Genomic DNA, 19,751 nt, shown 5'->3' with positions numbered 1-19,751 from the left:
CCTTGATATGAAGAATAGATTGCTATTTACTGCCATTAACAAGTAGGGCAGGTAGCTGTTCATCTTCTTCCTAGTGACTTTCTTTTTTAAAACAATCTGTACTAGCAGTCTTTGTAATTAATACTCTTCATTCTACCGACTGTAGCCAGTAGAGACTCCAGTCCTGTCATGAGGTCAAGCAGCACCTTGCCAGTTCCACAACCTAGCAGTGCCCCTCCTACACCTACTCGACTCACAGGTGCCAACAGTGACATGGAAGAAGAGGAGAGGGGAGACCTCATTCAGTTCTACAACAACATCTACATAAAACAAATCAAAACATTTGCCATGAAGTACTCACAGGCAAACATAGTAAGTTTGATGGGGATTATTTCATACTTTTTGTGAGGGATGAAGAACATGTAAGTTGGACCTGTTCCAGATAAAAACTAGTTTTACAAATAATTATTTTATTAAATTGAGGAAGTTTCTTACAGAATTAATTTGCCAAATATAATTTCTATTGTTGTTAATTAAGCATTAAACAAGAATAAGATTGTATTTGGATTCCCTACAAAGTATAGTAGTACAAGAGATAGGCTTACATAGGTTCAAATTGTCCGGTATTTAGCAGTGGTGGTGACCCTGCAAATTATTAACTTTCTCTGTGCCTCTTTGTTTCCTCATGTATAAAGTTTCCTCATATATAAAATGGAAATATAAGTAGTTTCTAGCTTATAGGGTTGTTGTGAGGATTAAATGAAATAATGTATAAAAAATGCTTAAAACAGTGACTGGTACAAACTAAGCACTTGAAAGTGTTTGCTATTTGTATGATTTTCTTCAGGTTTAGTTGTTGCCAGTACACTGCTGTTTACCATTCATAAAACTACTGATTATATCTCTTCACTCGATAAAAATAACCATTATCAATAAAAATACCTGGTTAGAAATTGTCTTCTTTTAAGTGCCAATTTTTTATTTTTTTTAAACAGATGGATGCTCCCCCACTCTCTCCCTATCCATTTGTAAGAACAGGCTCCCCTCGCCGAATACAGTTGTCTCAAAATCATCCCGTCTATGTTTCCCCACATAAAAATGAAACAATGCTTTCTCCTCGAGAAAAGATTTTCTACTACTTCAGCAACAGTCCTTCAAAGGTGAGCCTAACATATATCTTGGCCTTTACTAACTCCAAAATGCTTAGGATGCTAGAAATAAGGTTTGTGCTAGGTCTAGGCACTCACTAGAGTGATGGCAACTGCCAGAACAGTGACCACTAAGTCCCAATGGAGCAAAACCCAGAGTATGTTGTTTTTTTCTTGGAGAATCTTAGGGTTGGAAATAGGGTAAGGGATTTGGATTTATTTTTATTCCCTTCTTTCCTATTTGTGTATTTCAAACATTCTGCTGTAAGCCTGGAAGTTTGTGTTTTTTATTCCATTGGTAAAATTTTAATTTTCCAAATGTCTGTGCAGGGAAGAAAATTTGGATCCCTAAACTGATTATTGAGGGTCTATTTCTGGGACAGGAAGCATCTCTGGACTCTTTCTCTAAGGGGAGCGAAATGGACATTTGGACAGTGCAGTGTGATATTCATATTAACATAGATTTGTGTGGTAGCCATCTGCCTCAGTCTGAGAAGGAGATGGAAGCTTGAGTCAGGCTTTAGTGGTGAAAAGTTAGAAGTTGCTGAGGTATGGAAGAACATCCAGGAAAAAGCAGAAAAGGGGAAGAAAACAGTGTCCTCAAGGCAATTAGGATAGAGCACTGGGAATCATGCTGTGTTAAATGGAACTGGATCTCGAAGGTCCTTACATAATGAGATTTGTATTTATAAGGGTTGCTTAGAAATAAACCTATCAATATAGCTATATATCTATATTATATATCTATATAATAAACAAATAGCCTGGACATGTCAACAAAGAAAAAGGCAATAACATGAAAAAGTGGTAGAGGGTGGGGAGGATAATGTAAAGGAGACTGAAGAGAAATGAAAACCAAATGCGATGCATGATTTTTAATTGGATCTTGCATAGAAAAACACTGCTATAAAGGAAATTTGGGGGACGATTAGGAAAATTTTAATAGGGACTTCAGTATAATATTTATGTCTAAATTTCTTTGGTATTGATGATACCATATTATGTAGGAGACTGTGCTTAAAGTATTCAGAGGCAAAATGTCCCAATGTCAGCAACTTACATTCAAATGATCCAGCTAAAACATATATATATAGCAACAGCAAATAATGGTAAAGTGTTCATGATTGATAAATGGGTGCTTAATGAACTATTCTTTCAAATTTTCTGTTGGTTTGAAATCTTTTAAAAAGTAGACGAAAACAAAAAAAGTAAAAATAAAGAAGCAAAAATCAGTTAGAAAATGTAGTAATGGAAAAACTTTTCCTACCATAATAAAAAAGGTGTCACATGCCTTAGAATAAATATATACCTTGTTAAGAAATTACTTAACTTGAATTAGAGATTTTTAAAAACTGTAATGAATGAAGATATGACAATGTTTCTGAATAGGAAAATCAAACATTAAAAAGATATTATTTCTTCCAGCCATTACATAGGTTTACTCTAATTCTGGTGAGATTATTTGTGAAACTTGGAAATATAAATTGGCAATAATAGCCCCAAAAGGCAACTGGAGTCAGAGGAAATGACTCTGACAGTCCCTCTAAAATTAGACTCTCATCCTATAACCAAATAAATTGCAAATGTATTAAAGAGTTAAACGGAAAAAAGGAATCATAAAACTAGAAGATAATATATATTGCTGCTTGTTTGGCCATAGAGTAAGAAAAGACTTTCTAAAAATAATAATACATGGGTAATAGACAAAGGAATCATAACAGTTCAAAAGGCTAATAAAGGAGGAAAAAGGAAGAACATATGGGAAAATAGTAAACAAACAGCAATTAAATGTAAATGGTCTAAATACACCAATTAGAAGGGAGAAATTGTCCAGCTGGACAAAAAAGCAAGATCAAACTATGTGCTGTTTATAAGTAACCTACTTTGAAGATGCAGTTTAAAGTAAAAGGATGACAACCTTTTGTCCATTAACAAATAGATAAAATGTATATCCCTTATAATGGAATATTACTTGGCAATAAAAAGGAATTAAGTACTGATACATGCTACAGTACGGATGGACCTTGAAAACATTAAGTGAAAGAAGTTAGTCACTAGACTATATATTGTATGACTGCATATATATGAAATGTCCAGAATAGGTAAATATATAGCGGCAGAAAGCAGATTAGTGGTTGCCTAGGGTTGGGGGGAATAGAGGGTTTCTGCTAATGGGTCGGAAATTTTTTTCTGGAATGATGAGAGTTCTAAAATTGAATGTGGTGATGGTTGTATAACTCTGGGAACATACTAAAAACCATGGAGTTGTATATTTTTAAATAGATAAAATATATATTATGTGAATTACATCTCAAAGCTGTTTAAAAAACAGTTAAAGGATGGAAAAAGTTATATGCTAACACTAATCAAAAGAAAGCTGGAGTGGCTATTAGTATCAAAGAAAGTAGATTTCAGAGCAAAGAATATTATCAGTCTTTTAAAGAAGGTCATTTCTTAATGATAGGCCATACAGGCCTAAACAGAAAAAAAATAGTTCATAGTCAAGAGATGTCAACATTCATTGAAAGAACAAGTAGAGAAAACCAATGAGGATATAGAAGATGTGAACAACATGTGAACCAAAATGACATTTGTAGAACACTCCAACAGTATCAAGGATAGATAGAACATTTACCAAGATAGTCCACATTCTGGACTATAAAACAAGTGTCAAATTTTAAAGGATTCCAATAATGTATTTTCTCTGATCACAATGGCATTTAACCAGAAATCAATAACAGAAAAAGTATCTGGAAAATCCCCCAGTTATTGGAAACTAAATCATATATTTCTATGGCTCAAAGAAGAAATCACAAGAGAAACTGGAAAGTGTTTTGAACTAAATGAAAATGAAAACCCAAAATATTAAAATGTATGGGCTGCAGCTAAAGCAGTGCTAAAAGGGAAATTTATATCACTGATGTCTATATTAGAAAAGAAGGTCTCAAATTAGTGACCTAAGATTTTGGCTTAAGAAACTAGAGAAAGAGCAGGAATCATTGAAATAGAAAACTGAAAAAGAGAGAAAATCAGGGTAATCAAAAGCTAGGTTTTTTGGAGAAGATTAAAAAAAATTGGTATGTCCCTTTGCAGACAAATCAGGAAAAAGAAATGACACATTACTAATATACATTAAAAGTATAATGAGGGACGAAGAATTTAATGCCAATAAATGTGACAGTGCAGGTGAAATGGACAAATTCCTTGAAAGACAAACTAATATGGAAAAAAGAGATATTTCATGTTAAAAAGCAAAACAAAACAAAAAACAAAAAAACTCAAATGTTCACCATCCAGATCAGTGGTTTTTGATCCTGCCTCTATATTATATTACCACCACCTGGCGAGGTTTCAAAAGAAATTTTAGCACAGAATTGGGAGTTTCTCCAGTAAATGTTAACTATTAGACTGTAGGTTAGAGAAAGATTTGTCATCGTGACTTGATAGGTGATAGCTAAAACCAAGGAAGAATATTACAAAGCTTGGGGCCGGCCCGGTGGCGCACTGCTACAGTGCGCTGCTTGGGAGCGCGGCGGCACTCCCGCCGAGGGTTCGGATCCCACATACAGACCGGCCGCTCACTGGCTGAGCGAGGCGCGGGAGCAACACCGAGGGTTGCGATCCCGTTGCCGGTCCCGGTCTGGTACGGGCGCGACACTGAGGGTTGCGATCCGTTGCCGGTCACAAAAAAAGACAAAAAAAGGGAAAAAAAAAAAAAAAAAGAATATTACAAAGCTAGAAGTAGCTTGGCTCTAGAACCAACCAATAATATACTAACATTTAAAGAGAAAAGAATAGGGCCAGTCCGTGGCTCACTGGGGGAGCGTGGTGCTGATAACACTGAGGCCATGGGTTCGGATCCCTATATAGGGATGGCCGGTTAGCTCACTTGGGAGAGCGTGGTGCTGACAACACCAAGTCAAGGGTTAAAATCCCCTTACTGGTCATCTTTAAAAAAAAAAGAAAAAAAGAAAAGAATTACCAAATATCACACAAGATCAATTAAGATGGATTAATGATCCAGCAACACTTGTCAGGGCAATTTCAGTGGATTGGTACAGCTTGTTGAATAAGTTATAGCACTGTTTATAGCAATCATCAATAGGGGATTAGTTTATGAAACGTACTATAGAATACTGTATAGCAGTTAAAGAGATGTGGTAGATCCATATATACTGATATGGGAAGATCTAAGACAAAGTTGACTGGTAAAATAATATTCCAAACAGTACACAAAGTATAAATTTTTTTTTAACCCCACTTAATACACAGTATTACATTTCTAAGAATGAGTACATTCCTAGAAAAAGAGTGAAAGGACACATACCAGCCCTTCATTCAGTGGATGAATAGTAACTAGTAAGTATCCGGAGGATTGAGTGAAGATAAGGAGTCTAGGTGGATTCTGTATGAAATTTTTTTGAAGTAAGAATTTATTCATGTTTAAATTATGTGTATGTTATGTAAATAATGTATAAAATATGTATACATTTTATATACATAAAATTAACACAAGAATGTACAATGTATATTAATGCATGCTATATACATTAATGTATGTTAGTATGCTATGTATATTAAGACATACAATTAAACACTGTAATGGTGTATACATTGTATGATGTCTACATTACATACCATTAACATTTATACAATTAGTGTATACAATCAACAATATAACGAATAGTCAAGTAAATGGGAGACTACAGAGATAGCAAATGCAGACCAAACATTTAGGAAGGTGTATGAGGTAGAAGACAAAGGGTCAAAGGGAAGCTTTCTTAAGATGGTTACAATTTGCAAAGGTACATATGCTGATAATGAAATTTTATTAAAAACCTCAGAAAAGTTTATTTCAAAGTTAAAGAACAAAAATTACAAATATGAATAAAATGTCTAGGATTTGCTTCAAAATAATCTGGGGGATGGGAATTAATGGAGGTATAGATCAAATAAGACTAGACAAAATGGTTGAAGTAGGGTGATGGGCACGTGAGGATTCATTATGCTCTTTTCTCTGCTTTTGTATGTTTGAAATTTCCTATAATAAATGTATGTGAATTTGCTCAGTATGCTTTCTATAGAGAAACATGAACAATGAAGCAGCACATGAAAAAAAAAGTTTTAACCAACAAGCTACTAGAAAATAATGTGTTCAAAGACTTCTGAGGCTTTGGAGAAAGTTGAAGGCACTGTGAAGACATCCAGTCTCTAGTATTCTGGCAATGTCTTCCTCAGTAAGAGTTCCTCATCTGAGCCACAGAACACAGAATATAACTTGAGTAACTTTTCTCAGTTCTCCCAAGGACAATATATAACATCATTTTAGATCTTACTAATTCATTACCTACAATGGATGGATACCTTAGGGAATTAAGCCTTACTTCTAGTGAAAGCTTGGTTAAGAATGACTGCTAAAAAATGAGTAACACTAGATTGAAAAAAAGGGCATAATGTATAAAATCATACTATTTTTTTTTAAAAGAAAAATGGACATGTGCCTATTATTTTTTACGTGCCTAAGATTAAATATAGCATAGCAATGTGTGATGCTCTATAATTATTGTAAAAAATCACTAATTTGTGAACTCTTATTATAGAAATGTATATATCAAAATTCCCTATGGAGCTTTTTAAACACAGAAATACTGTCCGGGTTTACCCAAATAGTCACCAGTCTCAGCCAGCTGAGAAGTAAATTTGGCAGGTTATTTAAGGTAGTGTTTCTTTTCTCTGCAAAGGTGTTGAAATTCTTCTGGGTAAACTGCTTAACTCATTTGCGATTCTTCAACTTAATATGAGTATTGAACTATGCGCATTAGCATTTTAAAGTTTTTATATCTATTTTTTTCCCACCATAGAGACTGAGAGAAATTAACAGTATGATACAGACAGGAGAAACTCCAACTAAAAAGAGAGGGATTCTTTTGGAAGACGGAAGTGAATCACCCGCAAAAAGAATTTGCCCAGAAAATCATTCTGCCTTATTACGCCGTCTCCAGGATGTAGCTAATGACCGAGGTTCCCACTGAGGTTAGTCTCTTGTATTGAAACTGTCTTTTCACAAATGATTTAGCAGCATCATTTAGTAGTGCGTGCTAGATTATGGAGCTCTTTTCCTTAATCCAGTCAATCCATTATGCTCTGTTAGTAGTAACACGAAGGGACATTTTTGTGAGAAACTGGACTTACTCCATCCAGTTATCAGGATATTTTTATTTATCCCAGTTGCCTTTTTAGTACCCATTCAGTGCTTACCATCAAGACTGCTAAGAAACCAAACTTGGATTTTTAACTCTTTGGCATAGCTTTTACGAGTATTGCAGAGAACACAGTGTACTCAAATATGAGTATAAGAGATCGCTGTTGACATGCTCTAACAGTGGAACTGTTTCAAAATCATTCCTACCTGTTTTTGGTCAGCTCTAGTTCCTGCAAAAAGCAAAACAAAAATTAGGCATTTTGTCCTAAAACACCTGGTAGGAGCGCCTCAATTCAGAGGTCCTAGGTCATTAGCCCATGTCTCCTGGTTCCCTTTGTGCACTTCTTCCCTTTCCCTATTAGGTGTGTTGCAGTGTGAAAAGTGCTTGATCATTCGGTTGTGCAATGTTTGAGTGAACCTGTACAAAAGTGGCGGCACTTTAGGGCTGTAAAATGCATGATTTTGTAACCCAGACTTTGCTATATATTTGTGATAGCACTTTCTACAATGTGAACTTTATTAAGTACAAAACTTCTAGGCTAAACATCCAATATTTTAATGCTTTTGTACTTTTTTTAAACTTTTAAAGCGGCAGTAGCCACCTTTTGGGCATATGTTTTAAATTCTCCAGTTTTTTTTTTTTTTATATAGGGATCAGTAAAGATACTGGCTAAGTAAAGATTTTAAATCAAGTTGAATTGAGGGAATTAATATGAAAAAATTATGACCTCTTCCTTTATTTGGGAAGTAGTTATCCAAAAGACGTGTCTATTAAGGTGATATCTTTTAAAATATTTTGGGACTTGTCCTGGAAGTTTAAAAAAACAGGTTGGAGAATTTAGGTTTTTATTAGTACATAGTACCATTTATACAAATTAGAAAATGTTATTTAACAGCTATTCCATTATCTACATATATCTTTATTAATCACTAGTGTGCTGGCAGTTTTAAAGTTGAATTAATAATCTTACTAGGGAGAAAATTCAATTGTAAATTGAATCAGTATAAACAAAGTTACTAGGTAACTTCATATTGCTTTGAAAGAAATATGGAACTTACACTGTTCAATTAGAATAGTGTTCTGCAAAAATATTTATAAGACTTCAAGATACTACTACTGTAATTTTATATGAAGACGTGTATTTTTCAATAAAGCATTTATAAAGTAGTCTCTGTTTAGTTATATTGAGAAAAGGGCAGTTTCCTGCATAAATGACAAAGTACAATCATTTATTGGTTTATTTTGTCTATTAAACACATCAGTCATTCATCATTTAAATATCTGACTTCATTAGAAACCATTTTAACACCTTTTCTCCCTCCTGCCATAAAAATACAGTAAGTAATTTGCTTTAAAAAACTAGGAACAAGTATTCTGGTTTCTTCTCACTCAATAATGTTTCTCAGTGATAGCAGTTTGTAAATCAGTAAGACAGTAGACTGAAGACTGAGATTCAATTGATCTTCCACTTAAAAGTGCGGAGCTATGGAACCTGCTCTCTCTACCTCTCCTTTCCATGTCTAACATATGTACAACTGAAACCACTGATTTGAAAACTGTTAAATAGTGCTGAATTTCATCTGCTCTATTAGTTTAAATGAATGCACTTACCTTTAGCATTATATTCAGAGAAATACTTAAGCCTCAAGTTCCCCAATAATGTGGAGTACTAAACTAGATAACCACCCTAAGACACTTCTGACAGAAGTAATGCACTGCTTAGTGAGAGACTTCCAAAATCTGCTGTTAGAACCTATGCATACATGGTAAACAAACACTGATAATCAGTCATTGTTCACACAGTTTTACTCTTCAGGCAGTCCTTTGCCATTGGTCAGCTTTAACAAGGCCAGAGTCCAGCAGGAAAGTGCATGGTGCACCAGGTTCACCATCTCTTAAGTTGCTACTGTTTTCTCTTCTTTACTGAAAGGTTGTACTGAGCCAGGCTTTACCCATGACAGGCCAGCAACATGAACACTTTTATTGTGCTGTTCTTCAGGCTTCTTCTAGGCACAATGAAAAAGAGATGTTAAAAAAGTGACTGATGAGGTTTCGACACTGTACAAACTTGTTTCCCAAAAAGTGACTGGTATGTAATGAATGTTCGCCAATGAAGACATTTTAAAAAAGAAACAGTGAGTCAGCCATTTCAAAAACAGCTGGCTACTTACTTTCTGAGTCAGCATCTTCTCTCTGGCTTCATCATGTACAGAAGGATTCCACGGAGAAAAGCTTGAGGGAGAGAAAAATATTTAAAAACTGTTTTGGCTTACTAAATTTGTATTACATCCATTTTTCAATAATTAAGCTAACTCCTCTAATGAATAAAACTTAACAAGGAACAATACTTTTAAGTAGTAATCTTTAATTATTTGCCAACACGTATGATTTAGATGTTATCTAAGTGATTTTCTCACTCTTGTACACAGATTATCTCATTTAAGCCTCACACCAATCCCTGAAGTACTACTACTTAAAGAAAGCAAGACAGTAAAATTATGTAATTGCTCTAGGTCACAAGAGCCAAAAAGTGTAAAAGCCAACTAGTCCGTCTGCTGAGTCCAAGCCCTTAACAACTATTCGCTGCTGCCTCCCCAGCAGTACCAATGTTGCTGAAGAGCTAAATCACCAATTCTTCAGTTCTCAGGCACTCTTCCTCAAGATCAAATATAGTGCTATAGGAACCAACCACTCTCACACTATGCCGTTTCCCTCTGTTCAATGAAGCTGAATCTGATGGGGTATGGCAATTTAAGAGGGGCTCTAGCTAAAACTTCCAACTGAAAAGAAAAGTCCTGACATGTGAATGAATGAGCACATTACAAGGATCCTTAGGAAACCAAAGCCACTATATAACTTGCTATTAGCACAATGTGCCAGACACTGTAAAGCTTTTGGTTTAAGAGCTCAGGAGGCATCAGAAATCAAGTTGACACCAAATTATAAAGGTTCTTGGCTAAAAGAGTATCCATTTCCTTCTAAATCACCATTCTAAGACCACCTGGAAAACGGAAGCACAATACTGCAAAGGACAGTTCATTTAGATGACATAATACTTACCTAATTGCATAGGGGTCTTCTATTTTAGGTTGGTCAAACAAACGAGCAGTGCACACCTTAACACTGTCAACCACTTTACTTTTAAAAAGCTGAACATCTTTTTCATATCTGTGTTAAAAGTTTAAATCATAAAGTTACCAACTTAATCTACTTAGCTACATTTTCAAATTTATCTTAAATAACAAAGCAATAGTAACATACAGTACTGCAGCCTCTGGGTTTAGGGGACTTGCTGTATCAATCTTGTAGAAAACTCTCCTTGCATACATTAATACTTGCCAAATATGATTATGGTTCCGCCTAAAGGGAAACATGGCATGATTACTGAGGCTTCCTCCTGCTGTCTTATGTCACTAGAATAAACACTTTTTTACCTACCTCCATTTTGCAAATGCTCTCTTCACATCCAGTTCACCTGAGGTGGGGTCAACTAGCGGGTGAAAGACGGGAATATCAAACACCAAGCGCTATATTTAAAGAGAGACATATCCTTTAATGGAGGCATTGGAGCTTATTAGACCTATAGAGGTAGTGGTAAAAGCAGCTTCAGCACAAGGCAGTCATGTTGTTTAAAGTCAAAGAGCTGCCTCAAGAGGGATACTTAACTACTTTTACCATTTTCCTTTAAAGCTAAATTTTGCAATGAAGAGGGGGAAAGTCACTGTCCGCTACAGCATGCTATCACCAATCACACAGTTAAGTGCTGCAGTACAGCTTCCAGCCTCACATGCACACTCTGAGCTGAGAAACAAGGAAAGTTCAAGGCAAAGGATGGCATGACAGAAGATGCAACAAAGTGCCAAAGGCACCTTGAAAGACTAATGTGCAGACAAGCATTTTGGAAAATTGAAATGATAAAAGTATTAGGTCAGGACGGAAACCTTTAAGCCCTCCTTGCTGACCCACAAATGAAGCTAAACTATATCTCCTACTTACTGGACAGTCACCATCTGGATAGTTATCAGGGATGTAAACTGTAAACTTAAATACACCATCTTGATAAAGTCCATGCCTTATGAATATTACTCCGAACCACACTATAGGAAAAAATAAAAATGGTTAAGGCCTAAATTTGTGTCCAAGGAACCAAATATGGTGTAAATTTAGAGTGAATCCTTGTCTTACTTAATGCAGAGCGATAAGATGGCTGCACGTAGACGCCTGGTAACTTTTGCTTCACAACCAAGGTACTAAAACAAAAACAGCACAATAACTTTATGGATGTAAATGACACCTATAGATCAAACCACCCCACACTCATTTTTTGAGAAAAGGATTGGTCCCTCAAGGGGCAGCTGATACCCAAACCATATCAGCTGAAGTCATTACAATCTCTTACCTGACACAATTTTGAGCATGGACCCTGACTGCTACCCATTTATTGGCTTCATAGCACAAGGTCAAAAAGAAATGCATGAGCCAACAAAAGTCCCCAGATTAAGAAATGGAAATCAAGCAAGGGATACGCAAAGAATCAAATTTTCCTCCCAGAAACCAGCTTCCCCAAAACATCATCCTGGAAGCCAGCCTGCAGGTAATTCTGAATAATGCAACCTGATATCAAGTTCTAGACATTAAATTTGAGATAAATGAGAGTATTTGTAAAGGTATTGTTTTTGTGACTGCAGAGTACAGATCTCATACACACATTCAAAAACTTTTTAATTACAAGTTCAGGTAATTAGGAATACGTTAAGAACCCATGGAACTGCTGTCACTTAGTTGTCATTTTGAGTTTGAATCACCAGATCATGCAGCAGAGAACAGGGTTTAGATCTGCAGTGTTGCTTGGTGGAGGCAGGCATCTATGTGCGGCTCTCAAATTCACCCCCCAACTCAGACACTTGAATGCTGTGGGCCTTGCTAGGGAGTGAGAAACAGCGGATGCTGAAAACAAGGGAAAACAAGTATACTAACACGAAGGCTCCACTGGCTTTTTCTGGGACCTATTTACCCACTGACAGCCATTCTGCTCTGTTCCTTGCAATTACAGCTATGAGCCTAAATAGGTAAGGCTGTGATCAGACCTTGAAAAGAACAATATTTGCCTAGGGCCTTAAACATATTAACCTGTCAATCCTCAATTTTATCGAGAAGTAGCTTATTGGGCCTTAGTTTATTTGCCATCACACTTACTTTTAATAATTCTATAAGTTATCTATACCACTTTTAAGTCATTAAAATTCAGCGTGTCAACAGCGTGTCAAGCAACTAGAGTGAGGTTTGCCAGAAAGGCAATTTTTGTTCTAATACAGACGGCAGATTTAATTACTACAATAGAAGCCTCTCCAACTCTGCCCAGACTCAAAAAACAAGACCTCCATTATAAAGCTAAAGTGACCCAGCCAATTACACTGGAGCCTCTGACCCCCCGACCATTACAACATTAGTACTATTGAGGGAGGGGTTAATGATGCTTTTAGAATAACTTCATATACAAAGGAATTTTTAAATGATGGAAATTAAGAATTCCCCAAAATCTGTCTTTTTAACAAGTTATCAAATCAAATGCCATCTGAATCCATGTGCTATTTGAGCCCCTATGTGCCAGGCACTGTGTTGTCACTACCAGCATTTTCCACAAGTGCTTAACTCCTTGCACTCTATAGATAGGTGTAACTTCAGTCCAATTGCAGACTTTTGTGCTGAGTCAAGTTTTTTCTTACAAGGAGCCCAAATCTTTATAATTTCCCTGTAATTGCCAAGTCCTCCCTCTGGGGGCCATACAGAATAAGTCAAATCTCTTCCAATGACAGGCCTTCAAATATATGAAGCCAGCTTTAATAAGCACTTCTTAAGCTTTCTCTTCTCTACAACAGTGGTTCCAGTTTCTTCAGTTGTTGATCCCTAAAATCTGGCTTCCTTACCCCTCCCTACAGGGCCCATCGCCTCATTCTGTTAGGATGCCTCCTACAAGGTGATAACTAAAATGAAGCACAGTCCTCCAGGTGGGTCTGACCCAAGAATAGATTACCATCCTCCCACTGTCCCACTCTACAAAAACCTCTTCAGGAAGTGAATTCCTCACTTCTTATAAAGGAAACCAAAATGAAGTTATGGTTTCATGAAGTTCCTAGACTACTGTTGGTTCTTAAATCTTAGTTTCTTCCTCTTCTTGTTTCTAAAACAGATATGGAAATTAAAGCACACACCTGCCTTTAAATCTTATTTATCCAAGCTCCAAAGAAGAACCATTGTATTTGAGAGGATATTTACAAAACACTACCTAGGTCTTGGTTAAGAAAGATTGTTTTTGCCTGCAGTAGTGCCCAAGGTTCTATATTCATTAGAGGGGGATGGGTTTGAGTTTTAAGATTAAATGACTACCATTTATTGAGTTCATCAGATTAAATTTCATTCTTCACCTTCAAGTACCACTCACAATTTTAACCAAATATTTGTTAAAAACTTACAATTCTGGGCCGGCCCCGTGGCGCACTCGGGAGAGTGCAGTGCGGGGAGCGCAGCGACGCTCCCGCCGCAGGTTCAGATCCTATATAGGAATGGCTGGTGCGCTCACTGGCTGAGCATGGTGCGGGTGACACCACACCAAGGTTTGCAATCCCCTTACCAGTCACGAAAAAGACAAAAAAAAACAAAAAAACTTACAATTCTGCAAGAAGAGAGTACTCCAGGTAGAAGGGTCCATAAGAAGCATGTGTGCCATTTGTTGACTGTGCTGCTGGGGCAGGAGATGTAGGTTTAGTTATGGGCAAAGCATTTTTGGGAATAGAAGGCAGCTGTTTCTTTGGCACAGTTCGTGGAGGACTGTTTTTCACCTCCCCTGATAATGTCTTCTCTTCACCTTCAGATCGCTATTGAAGATGAAGTTGTGAGAATATTTGTTAGGATGATTCTTAAATCACAAGAGTACAATATTAGCTCTGTGATTAAATGAACATTATTCTTTTACAAGGACATTCTAACACTAACACCATGATCAAGATGACTTTAAAGTCCTTTGAGCAGGTAGGTCATATAAAGAGCAGACAAAGCTGAAGCAAGACTAAAGCATTAGGGAAACTCTTTCATTAGCTGTATCCTATAAGGACGATAAAGTCAATATTTACAGGATTAACTGAAACAGAGAAAGAAATGATTTCTCCTGGTGGCCCCAAAAAGAGGGCAAGGGGCTACCAATCAATTAGACAACTGTGCAAGACTAGAAACGTCCCCTTGCACATGCTATAGAAGGTCAGGTTCTAAAAGCTCAAAATAAGTAATGTGAACTGAAATTAGTCACTACCTGATGTTAGCATTTGGGTTAAAAACAAAGAATGTAGCTTTCTCTTATGTGCTTGGGTCTGATTTTGATCTCATCCCTAATATGTTTCCATATTTGGAATATCACCAGCATAAACTATCATCCTTAGTCAAAAACAGAGGTCAAAATGAGTCAGAGACTATCCTGCCATCTCAGAGGTACCTTCCTTGGCTCAAGTACAACCAAAGGCTGTTTAATTAGCTGTATGAAAAATGTTTATCATGTGCATAGAAAAAAAGATCGGTAATAGTGGTCTTCTCTTAGAGGTGGAATTATGGGTTATTTTTTATTTTCTCTTGCTTCTTTGCATATTTTAAGCTTTCCTAAAATGAAAATGTATTATTTAAAAAAAAAATTTATTTAGAAAAATTAAGTTAGTGCCCCCCTCCAAGTCTGACTTGACCATATTGGACTGGCCTTTCCCAAGGCTTCTGTAACCCTGAAATCTTGAAGTTTAATAGAAAAACCATTATGAGGATGTGTCACAAATTTCATCATGTGTAAGGCCCATGGCTCACCTGGGAGAATGTGGTGCTGATAACACCAAGGCCATGGGTTTGGATTCCTATATAGGGATGGCCGGTTAGCTCACTTGGGAGAGCGTGGTACTAACACCAAGTCAAGGGTTAAGATCCCCTTACCGGTCATCTTTTAGGAAAAAAAAAAAAAAATTCATCATGTGTAAATATAACCTGAATGAAAATAATCTTAGAATTGTGATTACCAAAATGATTTCTGAGATGCAATCTCAGTTTCAGACACTTTAACTGACAAAATAATATTTCTCAAAAGTAAAACCTAATCTAGAAAAACCAGGTGATTTTGTTAAGATTACAGGTGACCTTGATATGCATTATTTAGCTTTATTGTGACCCTCTTTTCTGAGAGAGAAGCAAATGGGTTTCCTCACTATATTTATCAGCTATACCTACTTTGCGTACAGAACTTGTAGACATGCTCCAGAAAGAGTTCATAACGTGTACTTCAAACAAAGAAATTCAGTGGTCTGTGTCATCAATCTCTTCTGTCCTCAGCATTCACTTTACCTTAAAACAACATGGGAAAACACAGAAATATACTAACACCAACAGTTAAGACTTCAGAAATATGGTTAAAAATTAAATCAGAAACCCCAGAGATACAATATAATGCTATATAATATATAGTTGTTAAAACCTAGGAAATGTCTTCAGGCATCTTCAGATATAGTTTCCTTCTGTACTTCCTCTTCTGGTTGTAATTTCTTTTACACCTTTAGATGTTTACAAGAATTTGTGCACCAAGTCCCTGGCAAGGATTTAGAATTTTAGTGACACAGTTCAGCATTGGTGCCAGACATTCAGAAGATATGGACTACAACAGTTGCTACTAGTATATCTAGGCATTTAACTAATGGGAAAGCCGGATTCAGAATGCACTGTACCCATATACACAAAAGTTGTATCAGTTGTTTCCAGGGTTATGGGAACAAATGATAAAGATCCAAGGTGGCTGATTTAAGAGTGTCTTAAATGAGTTGTCTCAAGTACAAAATGATTCCCTCCAGCAAAACTGTTAACCAAAAAAATAAGAAAAACAGGGAAGATATAGCATACATATGTAGGTAAGGGGAAAAGAGGGGATACCTGAGTCCTGTTAGGACTCCCCCAAGAAACTGCTTTTTTCAACTGCTAAAAATATGGAAGCTGTGCAGGATTAGGCATTTAAGGAATTGCTAAACAGTAGATATATAAACGCAAAAGAAAAGCGCAAAAGAGACATTTCACAAACACAAATCTTCCACCTGAAGCTTCAAGTAGTGGATAAGAAAGCATGTCTCAAAGATCACAAAGTCAATTGGTCATTTACTAAAAATACAAAAAAAGCAAAGGAAAAGGAGCCAAGCTCAGCTGTAAGAACAGCACCTTCTCTGCTTCGGTGATTTTCCCTCAGGCTCTGTATGTTTAAAGCAGAGATCCTTCTCTAAATTCCTACTGGCACCTTAGGCTGAAGGTGAAAAGGATCACAACTTAACATTTTCCTACATTCATAAAAAGCAAATCATTAGCAAACCATACACCAAGTGTCCCTAATCAGCAATCATTTGTTCTCTCTGACATCCTATGACATCCACAGGTGGCTACCAGGCTTCCAGTGCCTATTACTGCTGTTTTGCTTTCCAAGAAATAATGCCACCCAGTCATTAAGTCAAGAGGAATGAGGATCCTGGTTCTTCCACTAACATGTTGACTTATATCTAATAAGTAGCAACAGCTCTACAAAATCTGCCTTTAAAGGTGACTATGACAAATGAAAACAGTTGGGACATCAAAAATATGTGAGGCATGTTGCTGTTTGGCCCAAACGAAACATTAGCTTTCATATATAACAGTATCTACAGTTAGATCTAAAACAGTGTGACACTCCACTGTCCTCTCACAGACCTGATTTAACAGAAGACCCCCACTACTTGGGACACAGTGGTGCTCCCGGCCATGTAAATGTACGAGTATGGAGCAATCCCTGTAAAGACCCAAATCCAACACGTTATGATTCTATGACTTTGCCTTTAAAAATTAAATAAAACTTGTCCCCAATTCTTCCTATCTTTAAACAAGGGGTACTGTCGACTGCTGCCTAGCTTTGCGATGGATTTTTTTTAAAATCCGGTGTTTCTGGCAGTAATGTAATCACTAGAAATTATAGCACACTTTTCAGGAATCGACTACACCATTTATCAGATGTCTAGTCTGCGACAGGCACAATGTGACATGTTCCAACAGGAATGACACAGATGGACACAAGCTATGTCCTTGTCACGAGGAAACAATTCAGAATTTCTGCTGGTTCGGCACTGAGAACAAAACATGATTGCCTGCCTTTATGTGACACAGCTCAGTATCTTTGGCCTGTACAAATGATCCGTACATGTCAGAGCCAAAACTAAACACGGGGGATGCTGTTCCTCCTGCGTGCCATAGTGTCTCGGTAGACACTAACAACACATCATCCCAAAACAGGCTTAAGAAATTCCACATTATGAGGCGACAGAGCAGGTCCACAGAAAGGACACAAACAACCCCGGCCCGGCTCGCTGGGGACAGCTGGGACCCGCAGCCGGCCTGGGACCGGCACCCTCGCTGGGGGCGGAAACCCGTCTTCCAGCACGCAGAAAATCTGGACAAACCTGTCTCGAGGTTATGCAAGGCGGGGGCCATATCCCGGCCTCGCAGCTAGCGTGAGGCCAGCCCAGCGCCGGCGAGCCCAGAGCTCTGGTAGGGGGCGAAGGGCCTCCGGGGCTCGGCCACCCTCACCCCCCAGCTTGGGCTGAGGGCCGGGGAGGGCGGGCTCCGGACGGGGTGAGCCGGCTGAGCCCACCACCCTTCCTCCGGCCGTCCCGGCTCAAGTCAGCTCACGCCAGAGCCCCCGGGTTCCCCGCCCCGAGGCTGCCGACGCAGCAGGTGCCTCTAAACGCGCACAGGTGCCCGGCCCCGCCCCCGTGTCCCAAAGCGGCCGCCGTCGCAGCGGTGTCGAGAGCGCTCCGTAGGACAAATGCCGGGCCCGAGGACGCTGGTGGCCAGGAGCCACAGACTGCTCGTTCCTCGTGTACCTACCAGCCGGCCGGGCACTGCGCCTCACTCTGGTGCTTTCAATGCAGAGTTCTCGGCTGCCGAGTGCCGTCACGTCCCGACAGCATCGCCGGCCGCCGAGCCAGCCCGGCCCCTGCCCGCTCCTGGCCCCGCCCTGCCCTGCCTTCGGCGTCGGGCTCCTCCTCCTGCCCCACGCCCCTGAGCCCGGACGCTTCCGCCCAGCCTCCCGACGCCAAGTGGCTTCCACACCTGTCCGTCAGGGACGTTCTTCCGGGGGCGTTGGGATGCAGCACTCCGCTCAGCCAATCAAACCAGCTCTGCTCGGGTGGGGCCGCCCTTGACCCGCCCTCTACGCAACATCACCCTGAGCGATCTGTCAGTTACGGAAGTATCAGTCCCCAGGGAGGGCTGGGAAGGAAACAAAGCAGCGACGGGACGTAATTGGTCAGGGCGTCCACCAGTCACCATAGAGACCTGCCCAGCGGTTTGTGCGTGTAGGCCGCAGTCGCGGCCGCACCTTGCCGAGGTTGTGGCTGCGGGTGTTGTAGGGCCTGGGCGCCCGGCTGGTGTCCCTGCCCTGAGGGGAGACTTGGGGGCCAGACGCGCACCGTTTCAGCGCCGCGCAGCTGGGCCCGCCACGTCGGGGTCCCACCCAGGCGGCCGGAATGGGGATGGCTGGGTAGCTGTCAGGTCCGAAGAACGCTTTACGTAACACTGAGAGACGCCCATCTCTGCACCTCAGAATGGAGGAGCGAAGGGCCAGAGCTGGAGGGAGCAAAATTCCAAGTCATCCCTTGGCACAGCGCAGCCAGAGGAGCTTTATACAATGTACATGCCGGCCCCAACCTGTACAATCCGAACGGGGGGTGAGGCGTGAGTACCAGGAATCTACATTTGTCCCACGGCCCCCTGCTGATTCTGGTGCACGCTGAAGTTTGAGAACCTCTCCCGTCGCAACCTAGCTCTGGTCCTTTTTATCTTTTTTAACCAACAAAACCCCACTTTGATCTGGAACACTGTTACCACATCTAATCCTTTATTCTCAAAAGCCTTCCACAGGTTCCATCTCACGCTGAATAAAATCTAAACTCATCCTCGATTTCAAGACACGACCTATTCTGGCCACTTTCCCATATTCCCATTTCCTTTCCCGTAGATGTCTGTCTCCAGCCTAATTTTGTGAACACTGCTATTGGCTTTCACACCCTCCTTTTCTTACAATAGTGCTTCCATGTGAGATGTTCCTCCAATCTCTGCCACCAAAATACTAAACACCCATGACATCCCTCCCCTCAAATTTCTACCCCTTTTCTAGACACCAGTGGCACTGACTTGTGTCTCTGACACCACCTAATTCAATATCTAACACTCAGAAGAGAAGAAATATTCTCTGACCAGGTTGTTTGTCTAATTTTTGGTTGTCTCTGATGTTCTGGTAAATGACTTATTAAATGGCAGGAAGCCAAACTCCCTTGATGTTAATCCCAAAGGTTGGTTCTGAAATCTAACTTCCTCCCCCAGCTAAAAA

General features: G+C 39.1%; 2 protein-coding genes across 3 annotated transcripts in view; one reads left to right on the top strand and one right to left on the bottom strand.

Annotated features, from left to right (window-relative positions):
* RBL2 (retinoblastoma-like 2) overlaps positions 1-8,497 on the top strand; it is a 58,000-nt gene extending 49,503 nt beyond the window's left edge. The window contains exons 20-22 of the mRNA XM_008578263.1: positions 146-351; positions 975-1,139; positions 6,989-8,497. Coding sequence (XP_008576485.1) covers positions 146-351; positions 975-1,139; positions 6,989-7,159 — 542 coding nt within the window. The 3' untranslated portion in view covers positions 7,160-8,497. The remainder of the gene's footprint in view (positions 1-145; positions 352-974; positions 1,140-6,988) is intronic.
* A 57-nt stretch (positions 8,498-8,554) lies between these two features.
* AKTIP (AKT interacting protein) lies at positions 8,555-18,360 on the bottom strand. Of its 2 annotated transcripts, none has more exons than XM_008578261.1 (10): positions 18,248-18,360; positions 15,587-15,700; positions 14,000-14,205; positions 11,516-11,580; positions 11,327-11,427; positions 10,769-10,857; positions 10,592-10,690; positions 10,391-10,498; positions 9,502-9,562; positions 8,555-9,336 (listed from the first exon to the last, which is right to left on the bottom strand). In XM_008578261.1, exons 2-10 carry the CDS (start codon positions 15,626-15,628, stop codon positions 9,226-9,228), a joined length of 882 nt encoding a protein of 293 aa, XP_008576483.1. In that variant the 5' UTR covers positions 15,629-15,700; positions 18,248-18,360; the 3' UTR covers positions 8,555-9,225. The 2 variants fall into 2 exon arrangements, with proteins under 2 accessions (XP_008576483.1, XP_008576484.1); XM_008578262.1 differs by lacking the exon at positions 18,248-18,360 and adding an exon at positions 17,821-17,843.
* Between the last annotated feature and the right edge of the window lie 1,391 nt (positions 18,361-19,751).

Source organism: Galeopterus variegatus, unplaced genomic scaffold, assembly GCF_000696425.1.
Source record: "Galeopterus variegatus unplaced genomic scaffold, G_variegatus-3.0.2 Scaffold1652, whole genome shotgun sequence".
Lineage (NCBI taxonomy): Eukaryota > Metazoa > Chordata > Mammalia > Dermoptera > Cynocephalidae > Galeopterus > Galeopterus variegatus.
The sequence above is the reverse complement of the archived record's forward strand: the minus strand, read 5'-3'. Positions and strand labels throughout refer to the sequence as shown.